Below are 25,498 nucleotides of genomic sequence, written 5' to 3' on the forward strand. Positions count from 1 at the left end.
GAGCCCACCTGTATGGAAAGAAGAGGGCACCTGTATGCAAAAGAGAGTATACCTATATAGAAAAGACCACTCAACAAGCACTGTGGCCTTCAGCCCAGGGCCACTCTGACTTTGAATCCCTGCCAGTTTCTCCCACGGATAAAATCCAACCAGAAGCCTGAGGACAAAGGGCTTCTAGGACCATGTGGGTCAGCTTCCTGGCACAGACCAAGGAGGAGAAGGGGGAGTGTGGATATGAGGGGCCAACGGAGGGTAGGCCACAAGGTCACCTCCCAGCTAGGGCAGTGGAAACCTCTGAGACGCTCTGGCTCTGCCCTCCTACCACAGTGACCCTGCAAGCCGCATGTTGAGATGGTGACATCGTGAGATGGTAGAACCTCCAGGAGCCCCTTCCCCGCCAACCTGGCATACGGCCTCCTTCCTCTAACCATAGCGTATCACATTCTTATCCTGACCATTAAGATAAGAAACAAAACAACAACAAGCTAAAAAGAGATGTCCGAGAAGCCATTGCGAGGAAAAAGGTATCTTTCAGAAAGTTTTTAAAAACAGATGACTTGAAATCAAGAGGCCAACCCAGGATAGCGAGGTCTCGAAATCAAGCAATCCAAAGACACTTGGAAAGTCACCTTGCGAAGGACCATAGAGCCAAGAATAAGAGGGCTTTCAAATCCATCAAATGGAAAGGGGTCAGATAAAGAACAGGCGAGATGCTTGATGATTGCAGCTCTGGGAGCCAGCTCAGAGATGAAAAAGATATCAAGAAGATCTGACGAAGCCTCCGCCTCAGACTTCACTGAGGAGGACCTCAGGGAAATTCCTACTCCCAAATTGCCTTTTGGAAGCAGGGGCGCCGAAGGCACTGCTCTGGCGGGCAAGTGTTCCAACTCCAATTGACAAACTAGATGCAGACAAATCACCAGGAACAGATGGCGCCCGCCCAAGAATGCTGATTGCCACTCAAGGGTGAAATTGTGAAGCTGTTGGCCAAAAATATGTGCATTTTTGAGGGGATGCGGATATATGAACAGGGATCAGTGAGTATGAAGTCTGGGCTTTGAGCATTGTGAACTAACTTAAATTAAGGTGCTATCGTCGTGGGGACCATATTGTAGCAGGGGAGCAGGCAGCAGGGAGACACCATCCTGAGCAAGGATGATGAGCTCCTTCTTAGAATGGGAGAATATTCCAGGGTTTGAGCCTCCTTTGTTAGCACTTTTGCAGAGAAGGGGACACACAGCTTCAAGGTTTCAGATTCCAGCAGGTCTTCCCCAGGTGAAAGAGACAGAACCCTACTTCAGACCCACTTAAGTAGAAAGTTAGCATTTACTGGCTCATGTAGCTGAAGAGTTCATGAGCAGATGGGGCTTAAAGGCATCTCAGAATCTGGGTACTCAAACGCCATCATCAGGTATTTGTCCCCCACCCTTCTCTTGGCTTTGCTTTCCTCTGTGTTGGCATCAACCTTGGGCACGCTCTCTCTGGGTGAAGGCAAAATAGTCACCGGCTGTTCCAGGACCACATTCTGCTTGTCTCAGAAATTCCATGAGAACAGCACGCTCCTTTCCCACCAGTTCCAGCTTAAGTCCTGGGGCTGACTCTCATTGGCATAGTTTGTATCACTCGCCATCCCCGAGCCAATCACTGTGGCCTAGGGATGCCCAGTGCTCTAATTAGCCTCCTCTGGGTCAAATGTCCACCCATGGAATTGGGGTGAGGAGTCAATCCCACCCAGGCTCTAAGGACTGAGGTTAAGGGAGGAGAGGGACTCCAAAGAGATACTGGACAGGCCAAAAAGGTGTATCATCATGACAAATTACACCAAAAAACATTCCAGTGGGATGGGGCCCAAGTATAGAAGCACCTTGTGGGGTTATAGATGGGGGCTGAGAAAGGCAAAAAGAAAATAATCCTTCAGAAGGGGAAAGGGCAAGACTTAAGCAAGGTTGCCAGAGCTACCAGTGTGGGCTATGAGCAAACAAGAGGCCCACCTCAGCAAGCCCTCTCATGTGATGGGATGACCAACTTCAACCCCAAGAAGGTATTTCACCATATCTCTCCTCTATAAATACTGGTTGAGCATTTGCAATGTGAAAGGTCTTAGGTTTCGTAAGAGGATTCGCTGATGAATGAGATGTGGTCCTTGCCCCCAAGCAGCTGATGATGCAGTGGGAGAAGACAATCAATGACATGTAAATGAATAAAGGAACAAAAGAAATATCAGAAGTACTGAGTGCTCTGCAGCAGGGAATGCTATGTAGGAAAGATCTTGGGGGGCCCTCTTGGGTTTGGACTTGATGCTGTAGGCAACAGTGAGTCATGGTGAAGGCTTTTGAGCAGGGGAGTGATATGAGCAAGATGAAGTTTCATTGCCTTAATGGAGCCAGATAAGACCCAGTGAAGAGTCATGGACAAGATCAAAGGGCTGGGAACAGGCCTGTTCAGGGGAGACAATAGAGTGAGGACCCCAGTCTGGGAAAATGAAGGTCAGAAGAAGCCTTGATAAAGCCTGGCAGGGAACACAGGAGGACTCACTACTTTCTGGCTGGGGATGAGGCTGCACCGTGAAGTCAAAGAGAATGTTTCTTTGTTCAACACCCATCAGGAAAGGTAACTGAGTGCTGCACACATGCAAAAATGTCATTTTTATAACTATGACCTCCCCAACAGGGGGATAGATTGGAAATCAGGAATGAATCACTAACAAAGAGGATCCAGTAGAGTTGTGAGTGACAGGCATAAAGGAAGACAGATGGGCACCAGGGTGTCTGGGGATGTTCCTTATCATTCATTGCACAACCATGTCCTGGGGCCCTGCTTTGGACTTGGCCCTACTCTAGGCTCTGAACCCAGAGATATAAAGCAGGCATCCCCTTGTCTTATTATGTCATAGCCCTATCATCTTCTGAAGTTATCCTGCCCTGCTGTGTTTACTGAGCTGTGTCTGCTTCCCCTACTAGACAAGATGGGAACTTGTATATCTTTTTCCAGCATGCCCAGCACCTAGAAGAGTTCCTGGCACATAAAAGAAGTTCAGTACATATGTGGTGAGTGAGTGAATTCCTCACCGTCCATGAGTCCCCATCCCCAAAGAATTCATAATCTAAGAATAAAGTCAGATAAGCAAATCAACCTTAGGCATGAAACGGATTTGGTGCTACCATGGAAAGGTCCACACAAAAGGCAGTGTGAGCACAGAGGAAACTTTGTGCAGCCCTGTTTCCAAGAAAAGGTTTCTTTATGCTTTAATTGAGCCTCGATGGCCAATGTTGAAGCTTGCCAAATGAGCAGGGCAGAGAAGAGCATTCCACCAGGAGCAAACAGCATGGGCAAAGGCTCAGAAATAGGAGGTCATGGTGTATCCAGGAACTACGAGTCATTTGTGGTCGATGGAGCACAGGTAGCTGTAAATGAACCTGGAGAGACCCACGAGGGTCTGACCGTGGACGGCACAGAAGGCCAGTTTGGCAATGAGAAGACAGTATATCAGCTGGGATCTTTTTGATTGCAAGTAAAAGGAAAAACAACTTTACGTGCCTTTAACAAGAACAAGAAGAGCAGAGGGGAATTATCGAAATGACAAGTCCTAGGAGGGCTTCAGGAGCAGCTTGACACAAGACTTAAACAGTGTCAACAGGTCCGTTTTCTTGCTCTTCTTTTCTCAGCAATGTCTGCCCTGAGCTGTAGTCCCATTTGGGATCCCCAAGTATTGGTCTCTTGGAATGCCAACTCACATCATAGTGGAGCCAAAAAGGGAGTCCATTTCCCTTAGTCCAAGAGGAAGTCTCAGGAGTGAGTGTCTGTGGTCTTCACTGACCTGATTTTAGTCACGTGCCTGTCCCCTAGACCGATTTCTGGGACCAGGGGGCTGGTGGGTGTCGATTGGGTTGGCTCAGGTTGTGGTGATCCACCCGTGGGTCCAGATGAAACACACAGGTCAGCACTTCCAAAGCCAGTGCCACAAGCAGGAGGGATGGTTGCTACAGGTGGCAAAATCAGCTGCATCACTATGGGTTTACAGGAGGAAAATAGTGTGATCAAATCCATGTTTTAGAAAAGCTATGATCATCTTACAAGGTCCAGAAGCCAGTTAGTAAATTAGAAAGCAAAAGAGTAGAGCCAGGGGCAATAGTTAGATGGCTGATGGCAGGATCCAGGCTGAGGCAAACTGAGCAAAAATGAGCAAAGTGCTGCCACCAGAGGGGAATTTATTATTTAAGTTCTCAGAGCTTCATTCCCCAGCCCTGACCTACAGCTTCATCACCTCTGATCACCTTCAGACCTGGAACATAAAGTCCCATTGCCTTAGCAGGATTACCCAAAGTCTGGCATGAGTAGCCCTGAAGCTGCAGGCACAAGTTTGGCTCCTAGAAACCCACCCAAAACTCCTCTGGGGATTTGTCCACCTTTCAACATACACCAAGCTGGGTTCAAATGCCGGTTTTGCTGCTTCTCAGCTGTGCTACACTGAGCAAGGCTCTTTACCTCTCTGAGTCTCAATTCCTCTATCAATAAAGTGGAGATAATGGCATTGAAGTTACCAGAGGCTTTGGTGTAGGGATTAAATCAGATAAAGATTATGAATCTCCTACTGCGGTGAGAGGCTCATTAAATGAAAATCCCTTCCCTCTTTAGCCCTTTAAGCTTTTCCTTGGCTTTGTCTTCCCAGGGCCTCTCCAACCCCTTTGCTCATTTGCCAAATCAAAGGGGTTTTGTTTAATTTTGTTTTTCCACCGGCGAGAAACAACTGGAAGTTGAATGGCAAGGAGCAGTCATTTTTAGGTTAGTAAGTGGAAAATTCCTCCTGGCCTCAAGTCTGTAACCTAAGCCCCTTCCATACTTCTTCCAGGCAGTTCCTATTTAAGGACACACTACCCCAGCCCTATGCATACTGAGAATAAGTCAAAATAGAGGTGAAGAAGTAGATGAAGCATCTCCCTTATTTTCCTCTAAGCTTTGAACTCTTTCTCATTTAAATTCAGACTCAGGGAAATCAGGAAGCAGAGTTTTTTGACCAAGAAGATTGTTCAAGGAAGCTTTGACCAAATGTAACATTGTCCCAAACTCCAGGAAAAAACACTCTTCCTTGCACAGGTATTGGAGGGAGCATGGGACTTACCGCTTCCTGAGGCTGTGCCATTGTTTCAGAAACGTTTTATCTGAGCCTCACAACCATCCTGGGAGAAGAGAATCATTCCCCACCCCACCCCCCATTTCACTGATCAGAAAACCAAATCTCAGAGTAAAAGGTCTTGGCCCAGGTCCCATGGTCACCAGGGGTCTGAAGACGGAGGCTTAAGCATGCCTGTCTCTCCAAGCCCAGAGCCCATGGCTGTCTCCTCCTCCACGGTGCTTGGAGATGGCTGGGGCAGCCCCAGAGCCTTCATGTGTCAGGAGCAGGTGCCAGCTGCCCCTGCCCCTTCCCTGCTTCGGGCTTCCAATTCCATCTGGCTCGCAAGCTGTGTGTTTTTGATTCTCCTCCTCAGAGAGCCCTCTTCACTAGGACAGCACTTAGCGTGCTGCATTACTGTCGTCTGTTTGTGGGCAGCTCTCCCCCGCTCACTCGCTTCTGAGTGCTTTGAATCACGGAGTCTCGGATCTGAAAGGATCTTGAAAGTGTGTGAATTGGCCCGTGTGTCGTCTCTCTATGGAGTATTTGCATCTCTCGCTGTGGAATAAAGAGCGGGATAGAAACCCAGAAACTTCTTATATACCTTTGTCTGCCTAGGAGAGCACTTGGCATGCCAGAGAGACCCTTGATGGAGGCTGGTTGAGTGAGTGAGTGACAAACACCCACCCCATAAGGTTTGTCGTGCGGCTAAAGGGGCTGACATCTGTAATGTCCCCAGAGCAATGCTTTCCAGCCTAGAGGTATTTAAGAAATGTGGAGCTGGGGAGCTGTATGCTGAGTTATGACTGAAGAAAGTATGCTGATGAAGGAGTTAGGAGATTTGCATTTCACTGACCTGCTGTGTGACCTTGAGAAAGTCCCTTCCCCTTTCTGGGACTCAGTTTCCCTATCTGTAAATTGAGGGCATGGATTAGATGGCCATTGTTGACTTTTTATGCTTGTGGCATTTCCCCCCTCACTCCGCCCCTCCCCCAAAACATGCACACACGCTCAACGAGCACCTACAGACACGTGTGCCCACCAAACTCCCAACTAGCCCTGTGAGGCCCCTCCACTGCCCCCTCTCTTTCATTTCCTTGACCAGAAGCCCCAGGAGCTTATTCGTATTAACCTCTGCTGTCCGTGTTCTTCAGATAACCCTGTGTTAGTAAAACAGCAATAATGCCTTCATTTTATCAAAGAGCAAGATCTGTTTTGCAGGCCAATGCATACCGGTCTTTAAAGGGAAAGAGAAGTCATATCCGGCTTGCTCGCTCTGCAAATGCAAGGGCTCTGCCGGCCACCCTTGCACCAAGATGCAATGAGCATCTATCTCCACAAATGTGGGCAACACAGGGGAGGCAGCCTTTCAAGGGACAGAAAGACTTCCCTTCCAAAAGGAACGACAAGGCTGAAACATAAAAGTTCCTCCTAGAATAGGAACGAAATCACACTCCAGGGCCATTTCCAACTCCACAATTCTTAGATGTTAAGATTCATCGAATTTGAGATTCTGAAGTTGGGTGTGAATGCATGCAATTAATCGATTCTAAGATTCAATTAATCTTAAAATACTCTATGACTCTGATTCGGCTCTCCTGTAAGAACAGGGCCCGAGATCATACAATTCTCACATTCTATTGACCCAAAGACAGGGGTTGTTCACAGCCAGTGCGTCAGAATTACCTGAGGAACTAGGTAAAAGATGCAAATTGCTGGGCTCCAATCTTAGAGATTCCAATTTGGTCCATGTGGCATGAAGCCCAAGAATTTGACATTTTTTTTCACAAGCCCCCAACACCAGTGGCTGTGAATAAGAGAGAATTGCTCTTTAAGATTTAGTGTCTCAGGGAGCCTGTAAGTCTAGATTCTGTGATTCTAAAATGGTCTTTTGCTTATGAGTCTAGTATGCTACAGCTCTATTATTTTGTCTCCACGTGTCTAAAGAAAGGATTTTAAGTTGTAAAGACTACCCTCGTGAGCATGGGGGAGGGGAAAGGAACCAAGTGTCACACGATAGGAACATTCGGGAACTGGAGCCTCCGGAGGGCTCAGAGAGCAAACTTCTGTGCTGCCCCAGTTGTGCATGAGCAAATCCAGAGCTTGCACTGAGAAATAGAGGGGTCAGGCTGGGTGTGTTGATTCTGGAGTGACGTGTATATCTGGGGCCATCAGAGAAGAGTTCCTGATGGGGTGGGGGGGAACGTCACCCAAACCACATCCCAAAGAGCTAGAAGGACTCAGGTTAGAGGAGGGGAGGTGGCAGTCATGGGAGAGAGCTGAAAAAAGAACCAGAAGCAAGAGAGGAAAGATTTATCAGCAAAACATCCTCCCTGTGACGACTGGTGGGGGGAAGGCAGACTGGTACAGCAGACAGGAAAATGTAAGGTTTCAGGAAAGCTCCAGATGAGAGGGAGCTAACCGTGTAGGGATATCCCGGGGTACAAAGTGTGGGCTAAAAGAGGACTGCTTTGACATGCTAATGAGTGCCTGGATCCAGGAGGGTGGGGACGGGATGAAGCACTGCCAAGGACGACCTCGGAGGAGCTGGCAGGCGGATGCTGGGCCCTGGGAACCTGAGGTGGGGGCAGGGCTCTGGGCTACAGAGGGGGCTCTTCACAGAAATTTCCAACCAGACTTCAGGCACCAGATGCTCAGAACCTGGTACCCTCTTCCTGAGAAACAAACATGGCGGGTGGTGGCCTTGGAGTTTCTGCAGCTTCCTAGGTGGGGCAGGAGCCAGCGGGTTGGTTTGCTAAGAGCTTCTCTGATGGGGGAAAAATGGAAAGGAGGGGTTGATCACTCTCAATGACATTTCGTCTGCATGCCAGCACAGTGGCACACTCCTGGTTGCACATTCACACCCCTAATGTACCACACAAGCACAGTGACGCATACAACAGTTCATGTGGCACACAACATCTGCCCCCTAACCCCTGATGGTGAAGGTGCATCTTCATCTCTTACTGAGGCAGCACACTCTCACCCATGTCGTCCCTCACAGACAGCTACACTTAGACCTGACACGGCAACACAGAAATGGTGATGTCTCCGGAGCCTTTGAGTCTCACATGGTGTATGTAAATGGTACCCCCTGGGGTTGCGCAGGGCACAACCTGCACAACCGGATGCGGTAGCCTTGCCTTATGGACAAACTATCAGGCCTCACACATTGTTCCTTGGCATATTCCACGCTAGCAATCACCCACTTGGCTCGACACCATCACACACCAGATGACACCCTCGCACCACCACCCACGGAGAGTCACATCTTGTCCTGCACCATCAACACCTGTGTCCTCCTGCTGGGGTGCCGTGGCACTCCCACCTGCACGGTCACATGGTGCACTGATGGGCTTGCCTTCACACTGCATCGTTCCATGTTGAAAGAGACAGGCTGGGACCCTCGCGTCACACCCTGACATTTTCGGCGACAAGGGGGAGGCACTCATCAGATGAGCGAGGTGGCCTAGAGCCCTGCTCAGCATACCGCCCCCGCAGTTCTGTTTCTGCCTCTGGCACATGGCCACCCCCTCAAACCATGACCAACGCTGCCCCTCCAGGCTCAAGCTAGAATGGCAGCCTGCGGAACCAGAGCCTGGAGCATTCAGCTCTCTCCCTGCACCCGCCAGCAAAACTCAGCAAGCTCCAAATCTGGGATGGGGGAGTGGGGTGGGGGGGTGCCCAACACTTCCTAGAAGCCTTTTCACCCACCTACCCCCAACCCTATGTCACGCAGAGTGCCCTTGGGACTGAAGCAGTTACAGGGAAGAAATGGTCTGGGCTTCAGACCAGCACCCCTTGTAAACTGTCCTCACTGATCAGCACATCCATGGTCTGTGACAGTTGTCATTCCTCACACATTGTTCCTCGAGCCTCACACAAAGTACTGTCATTAGCTCTCTTGATTGGCTTCTCCAGTGAACATTCAAGGCATGTATCATTTTTTAAAAATCGGTTCAACTCTGGCCCCCTCCCCCAACCCGCAGGGTTCATAAATAAAATGGAAATTCAGCACCTGTCAAGGCACGGCATTTTAAGGAGAGCCCCATCCATATTTCACCAGGTTAACTCTTAGGAGCTGCCTACAAAGCAGGCTCTGCAGAGACCCGAGGCTGGGTCTGTTCTCCGCTCATGTTTGTTCTCGCGCTCGCTCACAGGCTGCTGCAGGATTAGGGATGCAGGAGATGAAGGAAATGATGACAACCCACATGACATGACGACCCCAATCTGGGTGTGAATGCATAGCAGGTTTTTTTTCTTTTTTCTTTTAGTGAGAAGCTGGAATACAGGGAAGACTATAAATGTCAATGTAAAAAATACATATCTTCAGAGCAAAAGTCACATTTCCATAGACTGTGGGATGTGTCAAAGAGAAGCAGCCTGGTGTGGTGGAAGGATCACGGAGCACAGGGTCAGGCAGACCTGGGCTGGAAATCTTCTGGGGCTCAACTTCCCCATCTTTGATGTTTTTTATGATAAACTTTGTTTTTAGATCAGTGTTAGGTTTACAGAAAAATTGTGCAAAAAGTGGAATTCCCATGTGTTCCCTTCCCACTCCCACAGGTTTCCCTATTATTAATGTCTTACATTTGTCTGGTACATTTGTTATAACTGATGAACCGATATCAATAGGTTATCGCTAACTGAAGTCTATAGCTTCCATTAGGGTTCACTCTTTGTGTTGCTCAGGTCTATGGGTTTTGACAACTATATAATGTCATGTGTCCACCATTACAGCATCATCAGAGTATTGTCACTGCTCTCAAAAGGCCCTGAAATAGGGTTTTTTGTGAACTAAATGAGAGACTGTGTTTTACATAAAGCACCCAGGTTTGTATCTGAGACATAATGGAAGCGCAGATGGTTGCTATGATTAGTAGTATTGTCATCATTAGGAAGTACTTGTACGAGTTAGCAACTTCTCTGCACTGATAAAAGAGTATTTGGGAGCCATGTTCAAACTGGTAACATTGAGCTGGGAGCAAGTATTCATCTCTCTATCACCTTTCTTGAATGTCATGATTCATCCTTATTCACCAGGGTGAAGCCACCAAAACTCAGATCTGAACTGTCCTTCTGCTACTCACCAGTAAGATTTTCTGTAGCTAGACATGGTTCATGTCAGCTCACACAGTTTGGGGACTCAGAGAAGATTGAGTTCAAAGGAGCTTTAGCTGTCACCTGGTCCATTCCCCCACCCAGCCTTCCAGGGATGGGAGCTCACTGCCTCACATGAGGCAGTTCATGCCATACCTGGTCAGCTGCAATTAATAGACGGTTCTTTCTTCCTTGTACAGAGCTTATATCTGCCTCCCTTTACCCTTTCCTCTACTGCCCTAATTCTTTTTTTAGCAATAGTAAAAATAATAGCACTTCTGTTTCCTTGTGATGGTCATTTATTCATTCAACAAGCATTCCCCTAGTACATATTTTGATAGGCACCATGCTAAGGGCTGAAATTACAAATCTAGCAAGACTTGCCAGTCCTTCAAGGGCTAATGCCCCCTCAGTGTTCTCTTTCCAGTGAACATCTTCCAATCCGTCAACATTCCCTCATTTGAGCTGATTTCCAGACACTGGCCACTGAGCCATCCCTCTTTTTTCTTAAACATACTCAAGCTTGTCAAAGTCCACCTCAAAGTGTGGTGGCCTGAACTTAGTTTGGTGTTTTTCTAGAGGCTGAGTTGACATCCACGTCAAAGCAACGCCAGTTGTGGAAAAATCCCAGTCATAACTGCAGTGCTGCTGGCCAGGTCCCATTCACTGAGCCTCTGTTCTCAGAGAACAGGGTTGAAAGAGGGAGAAGGAGGGAGAGAGGAGGACTGTGGTTTTCACAATGACATGATGTCAGCTCTCCCTACCCAGAAATCTGCTCAGGGTTTAGGGACAAGTCTAATTTACTATAATCAAACAGCTTCCCCCTAACCACTCCCTTTAGAGTCTGCCATAGGAAAGGCAAGGGAAATAAAGAGTGAGCATGCTGCTGTCCCAACACAATGCTAAACAAAGGGAGGGCCTTCTCTGCACAAAGCTGCAAAGGCTGTAAGGAGAGAATAGGAATGAGCTTCAGAAGATGACTCTCCAGGGAACCAGGGTGAGACCACCCAGGGCTTCTGATTTTGTGGGTCTCTGACTTTGAGGTCTCTGCTGTGACCAGGTGTAAAGAACGGTCTCCTCGGTTAGAAAAAAAAAAGCCCACCTCCGTCGTCTCTCCAATCCTGTCCTTGTGCAGCTTCTGCTGTTCCTTCCTTGGAAGGGAGCCATCACTTACAGAAGCTGAAGACATTTCCACTCTGACACAACCCTGGCTGAAGCATAAACTCCTGCAAATCTTTCAAAGACCTGGTGTTAGGCCCCTCCCCTCCAAATCCATTTTCCTACGCATTGGGTTGGATTAAAGGAAGCATTTTTGAGCCAAAAGATGGCAGGCAGAATGGAGAGGCTCATTAGGAAGGAGGGGAAAAAAATAGGAGGGAAGTGAGAAATGGAACAAAAGCTGGGGGTGGGGGGTGGGGGGAGGAGATGTTTCCCTGGGCATAGGAGGAAAAGAAACGACCTTCTAGAACAAAATTTGCCAGAGGGGTTCCTAATTCTTCAGATCTAGAAGGAATTAGTGAGTGACTCATCTAAGGTGCCACTGCCATTTTGCGGCAGTCATCTCACTCTGGACCCACAAGGAAGGTGTCTGACTCCCTATGGGAACGTTCCCCACACTGTTCAATCAAGATTTTTTTTGAGTACCCAGAGTCTAGGCATTAGGCTGAGAGGAAGCAAAGAGGATCTGGCTGTGGTCCCATCCTGGAGGGATAAACACAGAAATGGCCAAAACAGGGGTGGATTTAGGGGTGGCAGACCCGAGGAGAGTGTGAGCAATTCTGCCTGGAGGAATCAAGGAAGGCTTCCCCGAGGAGATGACCTTTGAATTCTACTTTAGAGCCACCCCCCCCCCACCTCCCACCCCCATCTTAACGCTCCCCAGTACTGAAGCAGCAAGCTTGTGGCCTTTGGAACTGTGGCCAGGACGACGTGGCTGCAGGGAGACTGGCCCGGGTGTCTGAGAGGAGAAGGGGGGGGCAGCCGAAGGGCGAGGAAGAAGGGAAGTGGAAGAGGAAGGGAGGGAGAAGGAGAAAGGGAAACAGAAAGGGAGTGAGGGAGGAGAGAGGAGAGAGAGAAGAGAGAGAGAAAAGGGAGAAAAGAGGGGGGGGGAGAGAGAGAGAGAGAGAGAGAGAGAGAGAGAGAGAGAGAGAGAGAGAGGAGAGAGAGAGAGAGAGAGAGAGAGAGAGAGAGAGAGAGAGAGAGAGAGAGAGAGAGAGAGAGAGAGAGAGAGGAGAGAGAGAGAGAGAGAGGAGAGAGAGAGAGAGAGAGAGAGAGAGAGAGAGAGAGAGAGAGAGAGAGAGAGAGAGAGAGAGAGAGAGAGAGGAGAGAGAGAGAGAGATTTGAATTTCCCATCTGGAAGAGGAGCGGTAGCACGTCAGGGCCCGGCCGCCGGGCGTGATTGGAGGGTGCCTCCGGCAGCCGCCCGCAGCAGTAGCCGCGGCCCCTGCTCTCCGGGCGGAGTTACACGAGGCGGCGGCGGGAGCCGGAACAGCAGAAGGAACCGCCTCGCTGGGTCGGGCCGGAGCCCTGCAGTGGCTCAGACGGTTGCGGGGACCGCCAGGTCGGTGCTGGCCGCGGGCCGGGAGGGCGGGGTCGGGCTGTGGGCAAAAGGGTCCCGGCTCTCGCCTCGAGGCCGCAGCGCAACCGGGGAATCTGGGGTGTCCGGCTTTCTGGGGGACAACCCCCGGGACTGCCTGGGCGCGGGAATGGGGATCTGCGCGGCCGCGGCGGGTACCCTCCCGAGGGCGCTCGCCGTGGTGCTGAACGGACAGCTCCCCGCGAGGGGAAACAGAGCGGACGGGGGAAGGCTGCTCCCAACTGAGCAGCAGACCGGGAAGAAGTCGTAGGCTCCGGAGCCAGAGACCCCCAGGCAGAATCCCAAGACAGCCCGGCTCCCGGGGAGGTAGGACCGTCCCGAGGGCGTCGGGAGGTTCAAGTCTGAACCTGGAGAATAACTTAGAGCTCGCGGAGGTGGGGATGAGGGACCTTCGGGCTATGGCTGACCCGGAGCCCGCCAGGGCAAATCTGCACCTCTGAGGAGGAGCCGCCCGCGGGGTACATACAGTTTGGGTTCCCTGAGTGAGTCATTGGGTGGCGGGAGGGGGCCTGAGAGACCGAAGGTGGAGGGGAGGAGAACCCAAACCCAAGCGTCGGTTGGGGGCTGGGGACTCAGTGGACCTTTATCCTCCTCTCCGGAGAGGCCGAGGTTCAAGCGGCACGTGTCGGCTTCCTGGGGTCAGAAGAAGAGCCCTGTCCCCATTAGGCTCCCCGCCGTTAGCCCTACTCTGCCCTCCCCCACCCCCAAGAAAGTTTGAGACCCGACTGGGTCTGGGAGTTGAAGCGATGTGTGTTGGGGGGAGGGGCGCTCTCGGTGGCCATCGGGAACCGGAGCAGAGCTGCTCAAAGTGTCATCTCCGCGGGGCCCCGGAGCGGGGCGCCTGGGTTCCTGTCCCCTCTTCTGGCCCGGGACCGGGAAGGTCCCCGCCACTTCCGCTCTTCAGCTGGAGCCGGTTTCCTACCCCCTCCCATCTCCTGCTGCCCCTTCCCTTTCTTCAATACTTCTCCCTTCCCGGGCCGTGGGAAGAAGGGGGGGGGGGGGTAGAGGGACATCATTGTCTCTGTCATTAGGGTAAGGTCCCCCGCAAAAAGCAAATGACTGTTGAGTGGAGTTGCGGTGTATATAGCCCGGACTTGAGCCGGAAAACCGACAAACGGAAAAACAGTCACAAGGACAAACACTGCAGGTGTCTGAGGCTGCCTGTCAGATGGCGGGCCCAGTCCCGAAAGTCGCCTGGGGCTCAGAAGGCATTGCCAGAGAAGGTGTCTCCACTGGCTTCGGGAAGGGACCGCCTGGCAGAGAGTCGGGGAGGGGTAGCTGAAGACGCTCCCAGCGTCCCGAGTGCGCTGGGAGGTGCGGAAACCTGGCGCTGGCAGCACCCTCTGCCCACCTCGCTGCCTCCCCTCCCCCAGCCCAGCATGCCCGCGCCCACCCTCCCCACCCCCACCCTTCCCGCGCAGGGATCGACCAGGGCTTCCTGCAGAAGAGCTAGGGAGCGCCTCCTGGCGGCACCGTCAAAATCAGCAATTACAAGCAACCTGCGGGACCTCAGCCCTCCTACAAGCCTGTGGCAACATAGCTCCAGGCCAGGCTGCACAAGAGCTCGCACAGACTCACACGGTGTCTAAGTTCAGAGTTAGGCACTCCGAATGCTCGCGTGCTTGCACCCTCCCTGAAATTCAACTCAGCAAATATGTCCTGAGGCTCTACCATGCGCCAGGAGATATAGTGACTCTGGGAAAAGAAGAAATGAGCAAGGTTGAGTCCCTGCTCTCAGCGAAACTGAGAGCGGCCTGGAAGAGAAAAACACATAGTGGGACAGCTACAGCACAAGCTAAAGGCAGGCAAGGCTGCCAGGGAAAGTACCCTGGGGTCTCTGAGGAGGAAGACACCATCACATCCAGCCAAGGAGATGGAGAGAAATTTCATGGAGGATGTGATATTTGAAAGGGATCTAGAAAATTAATGCTGCTACTGCTGCTGATCTATTGAGCACCCACTATGTGCCAGACTTTACTTGGACTAGCTCACCTAATCCTCACAAGGTTTGGACATAGATGCTAGTACTCCATTTTCCAGATGAGAAAAGATTAAGCCACCTGCTCACGGTCATGTGATAAGTGGTGGAGCTGGGATTTAAACTGGTAGAGATGAGGTCAAGAGGGTCCAAGGCTGTGGGAGTAGCACGAGCAGCCCAGGGGTGTTTGGGAAGAATATGTGCTGGGGTACATCAGAAGCAGGACCACAGGAAGGGGATGAGAGATGAGTTGGCAAGGCAGGCAGGTACTAGACTGTACAGGACTTGAAGGTCAGCACAAGGACTCTGATCCATTTAACAAGGCCATGGGGAGCCATTGCAAGGTATATTTGCATGAGCATAGCTGCCCTTTAGGAAGATTAGTCAGACAGCCAGTGAAGAACGGATGAGAGCTGGAGGAGGGCCATAGTCGGAGGTGATGCACAAATCCAGAACCTGGAGGCCCTGCATTAAGGTATTAGCTGCAGCAGAAGAGAGCAGGGTGTGGATGAAGGAAGCATGGCTCACGTCTCCTTTTCCTTCAGCACCTCCATTCCAAACTGCAGCTCACCAATTCTTTGTGTGATCTTTTGTCCAGTGTCTGCCTCCCTCAGCAGACTGAATGCTGGGAGGGCAGGTGCTGGGACTCTCTTGTTTTCTGCCACAGCCCCAGTACCCAGAACAGTGCATGGCACACAGAAGGTTCTCAAAGAATATGTGTAGTGTGAGCAAGTGAATAAGTGAAAGAATGAATGAAGAATCCACTGAGTCTGGAGTTTTGCATTGAGGTGATTGGAACGAGGCCTGCTAGAAGGAAAGATGGTTGGGTGGGATCGTTAACGATGAGACTGATCTTTGAGCAGATTGAATTTGAGATTATTGATGTGACAACATGCAGCAGAGAGTTAAATATGCAGGTTTGGAGAGGGGCAGGGGGGAGGAACATCTATGGCTAAGGAAGAACGCCTAACCAATAGGGGTTCCCAAGGGAGAAAATAGGGGAGGAGGGCAGAGTGGGAGAAGGAGGAGGAGAAAGATTGCTTGAGAAACAGCTACATTTTAAAGGAAAGGGAGGTGATGGCAGAGGGGAGAGAGGGAGAAAAAAACCCTGTCTGAGAAGTAGGATGAAGACCCCAAGAGTGCTGTGTCATAGATTTCAAGAGCAAATTCAAAAAGGCTGAAAAAAATGAGGGGTGTCGGCAGCAGCATCTGACGTTGCCGAGAGATGGTGGGGGAGGGCGGCGAAAACACCACCGGTACTGGTGTTTAGGAGGCCTCTGGCAACTGGCGAGGGCAGTGACAGCAGCAAGGCAGAAGTTGCAGGGCTTAACTGGGAGGAGAGGGAATGGAGGCACCCTGTGGAGAACCCAGCATCACAAAGTTAGGGGGCAGAAATTAAGGGAGAGGCAAGGTTCAGGGAAGGACTTGGAAAAGGGAGAGGATGAAAGGGACTGTAGAAAAGAGACTGAAGATGTGAGGAAGAGGGAGTGATGAATCGGGCAAGGTGGGGATAAGAAGAGAAAATCCAGAACATAGGTGGACAGTAGGAAACCTCTTCCTTAGGAGCTAGGAGGAGAGAAGGTTGCAGGAGTACACATTAGCTGGTATTTAATCATTTTGATAATGATAACAGCCACTATTTACCAGGTCCTCATCATGGATGGGCCAAACACATTCCGTAAATTATTTCTAATCCTTTGAAGTGGTATTATAGCCCTCATTTTATAAAGAAGACTGGGACTCAGAGAGGTTAAGCCAGTTTCTCACCATCACACAGTGAAAACACAGCAGAATCAGGTCAGGTGTGCCTGACCACAGAGCCCATGTGCTACCCCCTGTACCATGTAAAGTGGAAGAGAAGTTACCTGTTGGGAGAGATTGGGTAGGGGTAAGTTGGGCCTTAAGAAACAGGCAATTGATTAGGAGAGTCACGACAGGGTGAACAGAGAGGTTGCTTAACAGCTGAGAGGGCCATACTGCAATTAAACAGCAGGAATTTGGAGTGGGCCTGAGAAGCATGGCTAAATAATCCCAGTAAGCCCAGACTAGCAGCTACCTAGAATGATAAGGGGGTTGAGCACAAAGAAGACTCGGCCCCTGCATATGGTGGGGGTAGGGGGAGATACATAATGTTTAGTGAATGAATGTATGTAGCAGAAGACTCTGCAGAAGATCATGGTTTGGCTATAGAGAGATGGTTGAGTTTGAGGGGTGACTGGGGGACATTCAGAGACAGGTTTTCAAGAGGAAGGTCCATGTATTTCTTGACTTATTTATTCCCTATTTTCCTATACACACACACACAAAATATACTTTTTGAATGAATGAATACATGGCATCAGCGTCAGTGGTCATTAAAGTCCCATATCCAGGGAAAAACTAGAAAGCAATTGTTTTTGTAAGGCAGGGGCTGAGGTCTGGATTTTAGGGAAAGGCCTATTTAAGAAACAGGAGGATGAAAAGGAACCAACAAAGGGGAGAGAGAGAGAGAGAAGTCAGAGCCGGGGGGTGGGGGAAATAGAACTGAGTCACAGAACCAAGGAGAGGAGTTGGAAGATATAGTATGGTGGTCAGCTGTTCAAATGCTGGAGGATTCCTCCTGCAGAAGCACAGAGAAAACCCTAAAAGATCATCTGGTTCAGGCAAGAGCCTTGCCAGACTTACCCAGCAAGTTAGGGAAGGGGCTGAAACTAAAGCCCAGGTGTCCTGTCAATTTGAAACATCTCAAATTAGAGTTCTGCATCCTCCACCACCACCTGGCTATTCCTTGAGCTCCATGTAAACATGCAGTAGGAACCCAGTGGTTCCTGAAATCACTTTATTATTAAATTGTTCATTTCCTGTTCTTAGAAATACAGTCTTTCACAATGTATTGAATTAAATAGAAACATTTCAATTGACTGAGCTGAGCAAACTTCAAGCCAGGAATCCTGGCTCATGTTGCGTTCTTCTGCGTTTCCTTGAAAAGCCCTACTCCCTTTTAGCTTGTCCCCATAAATATGTATTCGGCAGTAGCTAACATTTTATGAGCTCTAGCTATACACCAGGCACTTGGTTGTATCTTCTCTTCTCCTTCAAACATCAAGTCAAGGGTGGTCTTAAGAGCCTTCTATTTTGCAAGGGGAAACTTTGAAGTTTTCCCAGGGACCCATAGCCAGTAAGTACTGGAGCCAGGATTGTGAACAAGGGGTTCTGATGCCAAAGCCAGTGGGGATGTTTTTGCATTTCACCATGACTTTCTCTCCTCAAAATGACATATCACATAGAAATCCTCAGATAAGCTCTTGGGCCCCATATTACAGAAAGTTCTCAATCTGCTGATATGTTTTCTTATTTTAAAAGAAATGAGGAAAATCCATCATCAATGAACAGCCCACTGGTGACCTTGAACTCAAGTTGATTGCCGTATCTGGCCCAGTTTCCCCGCCATCATTTCCCAGGTTCACCTTTTTCCTCCCAGCAAATCATAAAGACCCCAAGGCTCTGTAGGAGGAAAGGCCTTTGGGAGTGGGGGTCTGGCCTCAGCTGACCATCCATCCATGTCACAATTTGGCCGGCTCATGCATGTCACCATTAAACTCCTAAAAAGGGGATTGATAGTGTCTTGGTCAATCAAAGAACTGGTGAAATGGAATGGCTAAAATAAAAAGAAGCTATGTAAGATATGAGTCTGAGCATGAGGGTTCAGATTCCCAGGGATGGAGGGAGAACATGATAAGAATAGCTCTACTTTTACGTATTTTGCATCTTGAGATTCCCATTAAGATTTTATTTGGAGAAAAGAAAATCTTTGGAGACAAAAAAGAACAATAAAAAATCTAATAAAAACTGAAAGTTGGTGATTTAGGGAGGGGGTAAAGGAAACCTAATATTAGCTGAGTACCCCCAAGACCCTAGGCGAGGTACTTTAAAGGCCCTGAGCCCCATAAAGATTTTAAAGCCTCCAATTCCCCCACCCCACGTGTTAACTCAAAATAAAAATCAATATTAAGATATAAAACTTACATGCATATGGCAATAAAAATAACTGATTTCTCTGCTTGACTAATTCCAAAAGCTGGATATGTTCAGCAAAGCTGGATGTTCTCACAGTTTTTGGTTTTTTTTTTTTTTTTTGTACCCGCTTCTGATTTGCTGGGTTCCTGAGTGCAGGCTTAAGTAGTCTATGAATCAACGCAGTGGCCGTCATCTGCCTGGACTGGAATCCTCTCCAGACTTAACTGTAGCCCAGGGAAAGGCAGCACTGCCATTTCTGTTATAGAGGAAACTGGGGCTCAAGGAGGTTAAGTAACCTGCTGAGGCTCACACAGATGGAGTAGGAATGGCATTAGAACCCAACTCTGGCCAACTCCAAATTCCAGGCGCTTTCCAATACTCCTGGCTTCAATCAAACTAGAACAATATGGTCAAGATGAAGATATGAAAAAAGGGATCAGAAGCCGTTTGGCAACACTCACATGCCTGGCACATAGCAAATGTTCACTTAATAGCCTCTTTCCATCTCCTTTCCCACTGGGTACCAGTGCCCAGGGGCTGTGCCTCAGTCTGATGGTGCCCAGGTGCTTGAACCAGGGTGAGGCTGCCATCTGTCTAACTCCACTGCCCTGCCTGCCCAGGAGCCTCTCCTCCCATCTGACCCTCAGCTCCTCTTTTGCAGGTTGCCACATCTCGCAGAGCCGGGCCTGCCAGGAGCGCTGCATGCAAATTCGAGAGTGGGCTAGGGCACGCTAACCAGAGCCAGCGGCATGGACTTTGTCATGAAGCAGGCCCTCGGAGGTGAGGCCCTCCCTAGCCCTTGGGGTCCCACCAAGGTGGGAGGGGTCATCAGGACACCGGGGCCCTCCATCCCCCTCGGGGGCCTCTGTCCCAGGGCTGATCTCACCCTCTCCCTTCCCTAGGGGCCACCAAGGATATGGGGAAGATGCTGGGGGGAGAGGAGGAGAAGGACCCAGATGCTCAGAAGAAGGAGGAGGAGAGGCAGGAAGCTCTGCGGCAGCAGGAGGAGGAGCGCAAGGCCAAACACGCGCGCATGGAGGCTGAGCGGGAGAAGGTCCGGCAGCAGATCCGAGACAAGGTCCGCACCGCGCCCCCCACCCCCACCCTGCCCTCCGCCGGCCAGCGAGGGTAGGGGGTAAGAGGGGTGAAAAGGGTCCCTCAGAATCCCGGCCTTGGACTCCCTCTGAATCCCAGCCTTAATTTTTTTAAAAATATTTTTATTGACAAATCTTAACACATATACAGTGCATACGTGGTTTACAATCAATGGTTCACAATGTCATCACGTAGTGTGTGTTCATCACTATGATCATTTTTTTAGAACATTTGCATCACTCCAGAAAAAGAAATAAAAAGGTCATAAATCCCATACCCCTCACCCCTCCCTCTCACTGACCACCAGTATTTCCATCTACCCAATTTATTTTACCCCTTAACCCCCTTATTATTTATTTATTTTTTATCCATATTTTTTTTACTCATCTGTCCATACCGTGGATAAAAGAAGCATCAGGCACAAGGTTCTCACAATCACACAGTCACACTGTATTCTTGAATACAACCATCTTCAAGAATCAAGGCTACTGAACACAGCTCTACAGTTTCAGGTACTTGTCTCCAGCCACTCTAATACACCATAAGCCAAAAAGGGGAAATCTATCTACTGCATAAGAATAACCTCTAGGATAACCTCTCTACTCTGTTTGAAATCTCTCAGCCACTGACACTTTCATTTTGTCTCATTTCTCTCTCCACCCCCCGCTTTCGGTTGAGAAGGTTTCTCAATCCCTTGATGGTGGGTCTCCGCTCATTCCGGGAGTTCTGCCCCACGTTGCCAGGGAGATTTACACCCCTGGGAGCCATGTCCCAGCCCTTATTTTAAATCTAACTCTCTCTGAGCGTCACTGTCCTCATCAGAAAAATGGGTATTGCAGGATCACCTCCCTCAAAGGATTGTTTTTGAGGATTCAGTAAGATAATGAGTACAGGAGGTGCTCCATTATGTTTGTCCCTGCGAGTCCACCATCTTGTTCCTGAAATCCTTGGAACCAAATATCTTTTGTTACTGTCATACATCCTTCCCAGCAGGTCTGGAGCTGCACCCTATGCCACAGTTAAAGGTCTGGTCTCAGCAGCACCATAAATTAAGGCTATAAAAAGCCTCCCATCAGTTCAGGCATGTTTTGGCCCCAAAATGTGGCTCCAAACATGAGAAAAGTTCAGTTTTCACATTTTGGGGGATTCCAAAATAGCAGATGAGTTATTATGGGCAGGGATTAATTTTAGAGGAAAGGACACACAAGGCTTTGTTTTCGTTGTGCATCCGCTAAGGACCAGATACGATCCTATAAGGAAGGCCTCCATGTCCCCATTTTGTAGATGAGGCAACCAAGGCTCAGGGAGTTTTCCAGAGCCTGAGCCAAGTCTGCATGACCCAGTTCTTCCCTGATCCCCTCCTCCCCCTCCTTCATGCTCTGTCTCTTCCGCTCCCCCTCCCCAGTATGGGCTGAAGAAGAAGGAGGAGAAGGAGGCCGAAGAGAAGGCAGCCCTGGAGCAGCCCTGCGAGGGGAGCCTGACCCGGCCCAAGAAGGCCATCCCGGCGGGCTGCGGGGACGAGGAGGAGGAGGAAGAGGAGAGCATCCTGGACACGGTGCTCAAATACCTTCCTGGGCCGCTGCAAGACATGTTCAAGAAGTAACCGGCCCTCCTGTTCCGTCCCCACTCCACTCGTTCTTATATATTTTTTGTTTTTTTTCTTTCTTTTCTTTCTTTTTATTCAGTTAAGTCTCAGTTCTGAATGGGGAAAACCTCAGTTGGCCTCTGCTCCCCTTCCCTGGCCAGGGGCTCCTCCCCGTCAGTACTCCCTTGCACCCACCTTCTTCCCGGGGTATCCAGCCCTGGGCCCCTCTCCTAAGTAGCTTTTCCCTGGCAGGGGTACAGGACCCAGGGCAGAAAGCTCTGGAGGCCTCGGGTCTATGCTGGTTTGGTACCCCCCATACATTCCTTCATGCTCCCCACTGCCAGGAGGACCACTGTCCCCAGCCAGCCAAAGTAATGACACATTCCAGCCCTGCCCAGCATGCTGACCTTTGGCCTCTGACCTCCCCCCCCACTGGGCCTCCAGGTCAGGGTAAGGGCACCAAGTGGCCTGGCCCTGAGGAAGGTAGTCAGGGTAAACTTGCCCCCATGAGGGCACAGCCTGAGAGGCCCCGCCGAATTCTGGCCAGGCCAAGTTCTGGACAGGAGGCTGGAGCTCTCCTTTATCCCTCCCTTTGGTGACATTCAACCCAGGAGCACCCCCTCCCCTAACCACTGCCCATAGTGGCATAGCCCCCGCCAAGCCCATCCCTCCAAATGGATCCTCTTTGGACTTTAGCTTATCTATGGAGGGGCCCCAGGGTAGGGTCACCCTTTGTTCCTATCCGCCACCCTACTTAGGTCCTGGGGCCCCACTGCCAGGCTGGGACCAGTTTGTCCAGCCAAGGGGCTGCCCAGGCCCCCCAGAAAACACTTGGAGCCATTGGGCAGTGATGGTCCAATGCCATGGGGACCCCCCCATTGGTGTGGCCATGCTGCCCCCATTCCTATTCACCTACCCCTCACCCCCACCCTGTCCTGTCCTTGTGCTTCCAGGGCTCCACGGTCCCCAGGAGGACGCTTCCCAGCCAAAGCCCCAAACCCTCGGGGAGAAGCCAGTTCCCACTTGACAGAAGGAATCTGTCCCTCCATCTCACTGGCCAAGAACAAACTCTCCTCTGGGATACGTAGGACCCAGCTGGGCCTGGCATTTATTTTTCCCCAAATTGTCAAGGCCTCCTACTCAGTCAGTTGTGTGAGAACTGGAGGTGGGCTTGGGGAACACGGGTGTGGGTATGGATAGAGCAAATGTGCGAGGAAAGTGTGCGTCCAGGCCCACATGAGTGCATGATTTTATATAGCCAGAGATTTTGTGTGTGCGTTAAGAGTGGATGTGTTAGGACTGTGTGTATGTGTGTGTGTGTTTGTGTGTGTGTGTGTTTGTCATCATGCTCATATTTTAGAGATTGTGTATAATAGACATCCTTACACGTGTGTGTTTGTTTGAGGCAGTGTATATGTGTTCAGATTGTGTCGTGTCTGTGCTAGTCATCTCCTATGTATTTTAGAGATTGCACGTATTTGCATGTTTTTAAAATGGCATGTGTGTCAGAAGTGATGGGTGTGTACATTACAGGTTTAGAAGCGTGTGTTTGAGGGAGTTGTCAGATGTGCTAATGCTGTTGTGTGTATGTGTGTGGGTCTGAAAACACATTCACTGCAGGGATGTGTGCTGGGGAGCAGGAACATGGGTGAGATGCCCCCTCCCAACTCCAAGACCATCAGTCATAGGGGACCACATCCAGGAGGAGACCTTGTCCTTGGCCTCAAGTCCTCCCCCCTTGGGGGGTTCCTGCCTGAGGTCCTCAAAAGTCCACTGGGATGGGCCCAGGCAGTGCCCCAGGAAGCCATGCTGTGCCCCCACCAGGGCCTATCCCCAAAGCAGGGGCCAGGGAGGGGGCGACTTGCCTGCCCCTGAAGCCCCTGCACCATTGGCCCCAGTTTGCATTCTGCAGGTTTTCCATTTTAGTGGATTTATGCTTTTATTTCAGAGAGACATGTGTCTTCTCTGTCTGTTTCCAATAGTTAAAGCCATATCAGTTAGACTGCAATACTTTAAAGACAAGACAAAACAATCCATATGTTTAGGGAACCAACCCCAGCTCCCTGGACTTACCCTTCTCCCCCGCCCCATCCCCATCCTTTTGTGCCCCTGTTTCTGCCCCCCCAGGGGCCCGTGTCTGTGCCTGTGTCTGTAATGGGGGAGCCACCTTGCACCCCTGTTGTCTGCTTGTCTGTCTCTTTCTGTTATCCTGGGCAGAATGGTCATCCTCTAGAGCCCTAGGGTCAGGGAGTAGAGACAGACAGGGCCCAGTCCAGGAGCCCCAAGCCTCCCCAGACCCTTGTGTGAGCCCCATCTGGAAATCAGGGTGGACCCGGAGTGTTTAGAGCAACTGTCCCTTGAAAGCAGCTTCTCAGGGCACAGAGAGTGCCAGGTGGAGAGTGGAGCCTGAAGCCCAGGGAGCCACAGCTGAGCAAGGGAGCCCAATTATCCCAAATAACCGACTTGGACCTGAGAGATGTCAGGTCCTTAGAGGGCATCCTTGGTGGTCTCTGCAGACCCTCTGACTACCCCCAAAGTGAGCTCAGGGCTTTTCAGCCCCATCCCAGTGCATGTGGAAGCATCCTCCAGGTTGATGGCTTAGTCCAGGTGAGCAGGACTTGTCCTCCTGGAGGAAGGAGCAGGGGGAGAATTTACACCAGGGCATACCTGGTTCCCACCACTACCAGGTGATCGCTTTCAGGTCCAGGAGGACAAGATGACTGTCATTTCGGACTGTGGAGAGAAGCTAGTGGGTGGCCAAAGAGGACGTTGGTGTGCAACACACTCATGGGGGGACAAAAATCTGTGAATGAAGCTCTAACAGGGGAATGGATGGCCATATGATGTGACAAGGGCGTGAGGTGTGTGTGACCCATTAGACAGGAGGGGGATGGACGTGTTACATCAAATGGGGCAGTGTGCATGAGACACACTCAGGAGGCAGAAGCGGCAGGCGCCATCACTCAGCACACACACACACCTTACAAGGGAGAGAATCCCAGCAGGGGAATAGGCAGGACCTATTATTTGCACATGGGTGAAGACAAAATGCAGTGCAGGGTATGTGTGCCACCCAATGTGGCATGAGAGCTTGCCAGGGAGGCAAGCACCACCATGCCATGTGCTTGGGGATTCACCACCAGACAGAAGGACTGCAGAAATCCCTCTGGATCTCCCCAAGCCAAGTGCTGGCAATGGGCCAGGATTCCCAAGAGTAGGTGCCACTCTGCTCCAGGTCCAGAAGCCCCCGGAAGCTGTCCTTAATTGCAAAGCTATGTCTATGTCCCTCCAAAAGGAAGCAAGATGCAAAGAGACCTTCCCAGGTAAATGTGTGAGAGAAGAAAAGAGAGAGGGACAGAGAACAGAAGTATTCCTACCCAAGTCCCTCTCAGGTGGGGACAAGCAATCTCCTCAAAGACTTGTGGTGAGAGCAGGATGGAATGGACTCCTCAGAAATCCTGGGCCCCAGATGACAGGGCTGCCCCACTTTCCATCCTTGTAGGGCCCCATAGGACCCTAACTGTGTAGAAAGGCTAGAGGGTCAGACCAGCTAAGATGAGGGGATGTTTCCGAAGCCAGAGGATGTGCCTCCCACCAATTGTCCCCTGTTCCCCTCTCCGCTCCTATTGCCCACGCCCTCCTACTGGGGAGATAGGAAGAGTTGGGCTGGCCCCAGGGTGGGGACTCCCATGACACCCAGATGAGGACGACCATCCTGCTCGCGCGGGGGAACCCCTTTCCCACATCTGTGCTGTGTCCTCGTCGCTCTGCTTCCTTTAAATGTGTCAGTGCCTGGGGGGAGGGGAGGGGCACCCCCTCATGCCCCCCTGAACCTGACCAAAAGCCATGGCTGTTGCTCCCCCTTCGTATGACGCAAATGCTATCTACAGATGTACAAACCAACCATGACAACAAAGGAAAAAAAAAATACCTTGTACAGCAGCTCTTGGTCCGTCTGTCTTCTTCTGTCAATCGGCACAACCAAGGCCGGATGGGGGGCACCAACTCACCCCAGGCAGGTGGAGGTGGGTGGGAAAC

At 50.5% G+C, this 25,498-nt stretch overlaps 1 protein-coding gene across 3 annotated transcripts; it reads left to right on the top strand.

Annotated features, from left to right (window-relative positions):
• The first annotated feature begins 1,116 nt into the window (after positions 1-1,116).
• On the top strand, positions 1,117-25,395 carry CPLX2 (complexin 2). 3 transcript variants are annotated; one of them, XM_077137692.1, is made up of 4 exons: positions 1,117-1,411; positions 19,442-19,560; positions 19,683-19,858; positions 21,281-25,395. In XM_077137692.1, exons 2-4 carry the CDS (start codon positions 19,530-19,532, stop codon positions 21,476-21,478), a joined length of 405 nt encoding a protein of 134 aa, XP_076993807.1. In that variant the 5' UTR covers positions 1,117-1,411; positions 19,442-19,529; the 3' UTR covers positions 21,479-25,395. The 3 variants fall into 3 exon arrangements, with proteins under 3 accessions (XP_076993807.1, XP_076993806.1, XP_076993805.1); XM_077137691.1 differs by lacking the exon at positions 1,117-1,411 and adding an exon at positions 12,666-12,770; XM_077137690.1 differs by lacking the exon at positions 1,117-1,411 and adding an exon at positions 12,999-13,112.
• Positions 25,396-25,498: the final 103 nt, after the last annotated feature.

The sequence above is a fragment of the Tamandua tetradactyla genome, chromosome 20 (genome assembly GCF_023851605.1).
Source record: "Tamandua tetradactyla isolate mTamTet1 chromosome 20, mTamTet1.pri, whole genome shotgun sequence".
Taxonomy (NCBI): domain Eukaryota; kingdom Metazoa; phylum Chordata; class Mammalia; order Pilosa; family Myrmecophagidae; genus Tamandua; species Tamandua tetradactyla.

Bases quoted from the DNA above. Each gene is read 5' to 3' on its own strand.
- CPLX2 (XM_077137692.1), top strand. From the start codon at position 19,530: ATGGACTTTGTCATGAAGCAGGCCCTCGGAG. The intron at 19,561-19,682 runs GTGAGGCCCTCC...TCCCTTCCCTAG, and splicing joins CATGAAGCAGGCCCTCGGAG to GGGCCACCAAGGATATGGGG. The intron at 19,859-21,280 runs GTCCGCACCGCG...CCCCCTCCCCAG, and splicing joins GGCAGCAGATCCGAGACAAG to TATGGGCTGAAGAAGAAGGA.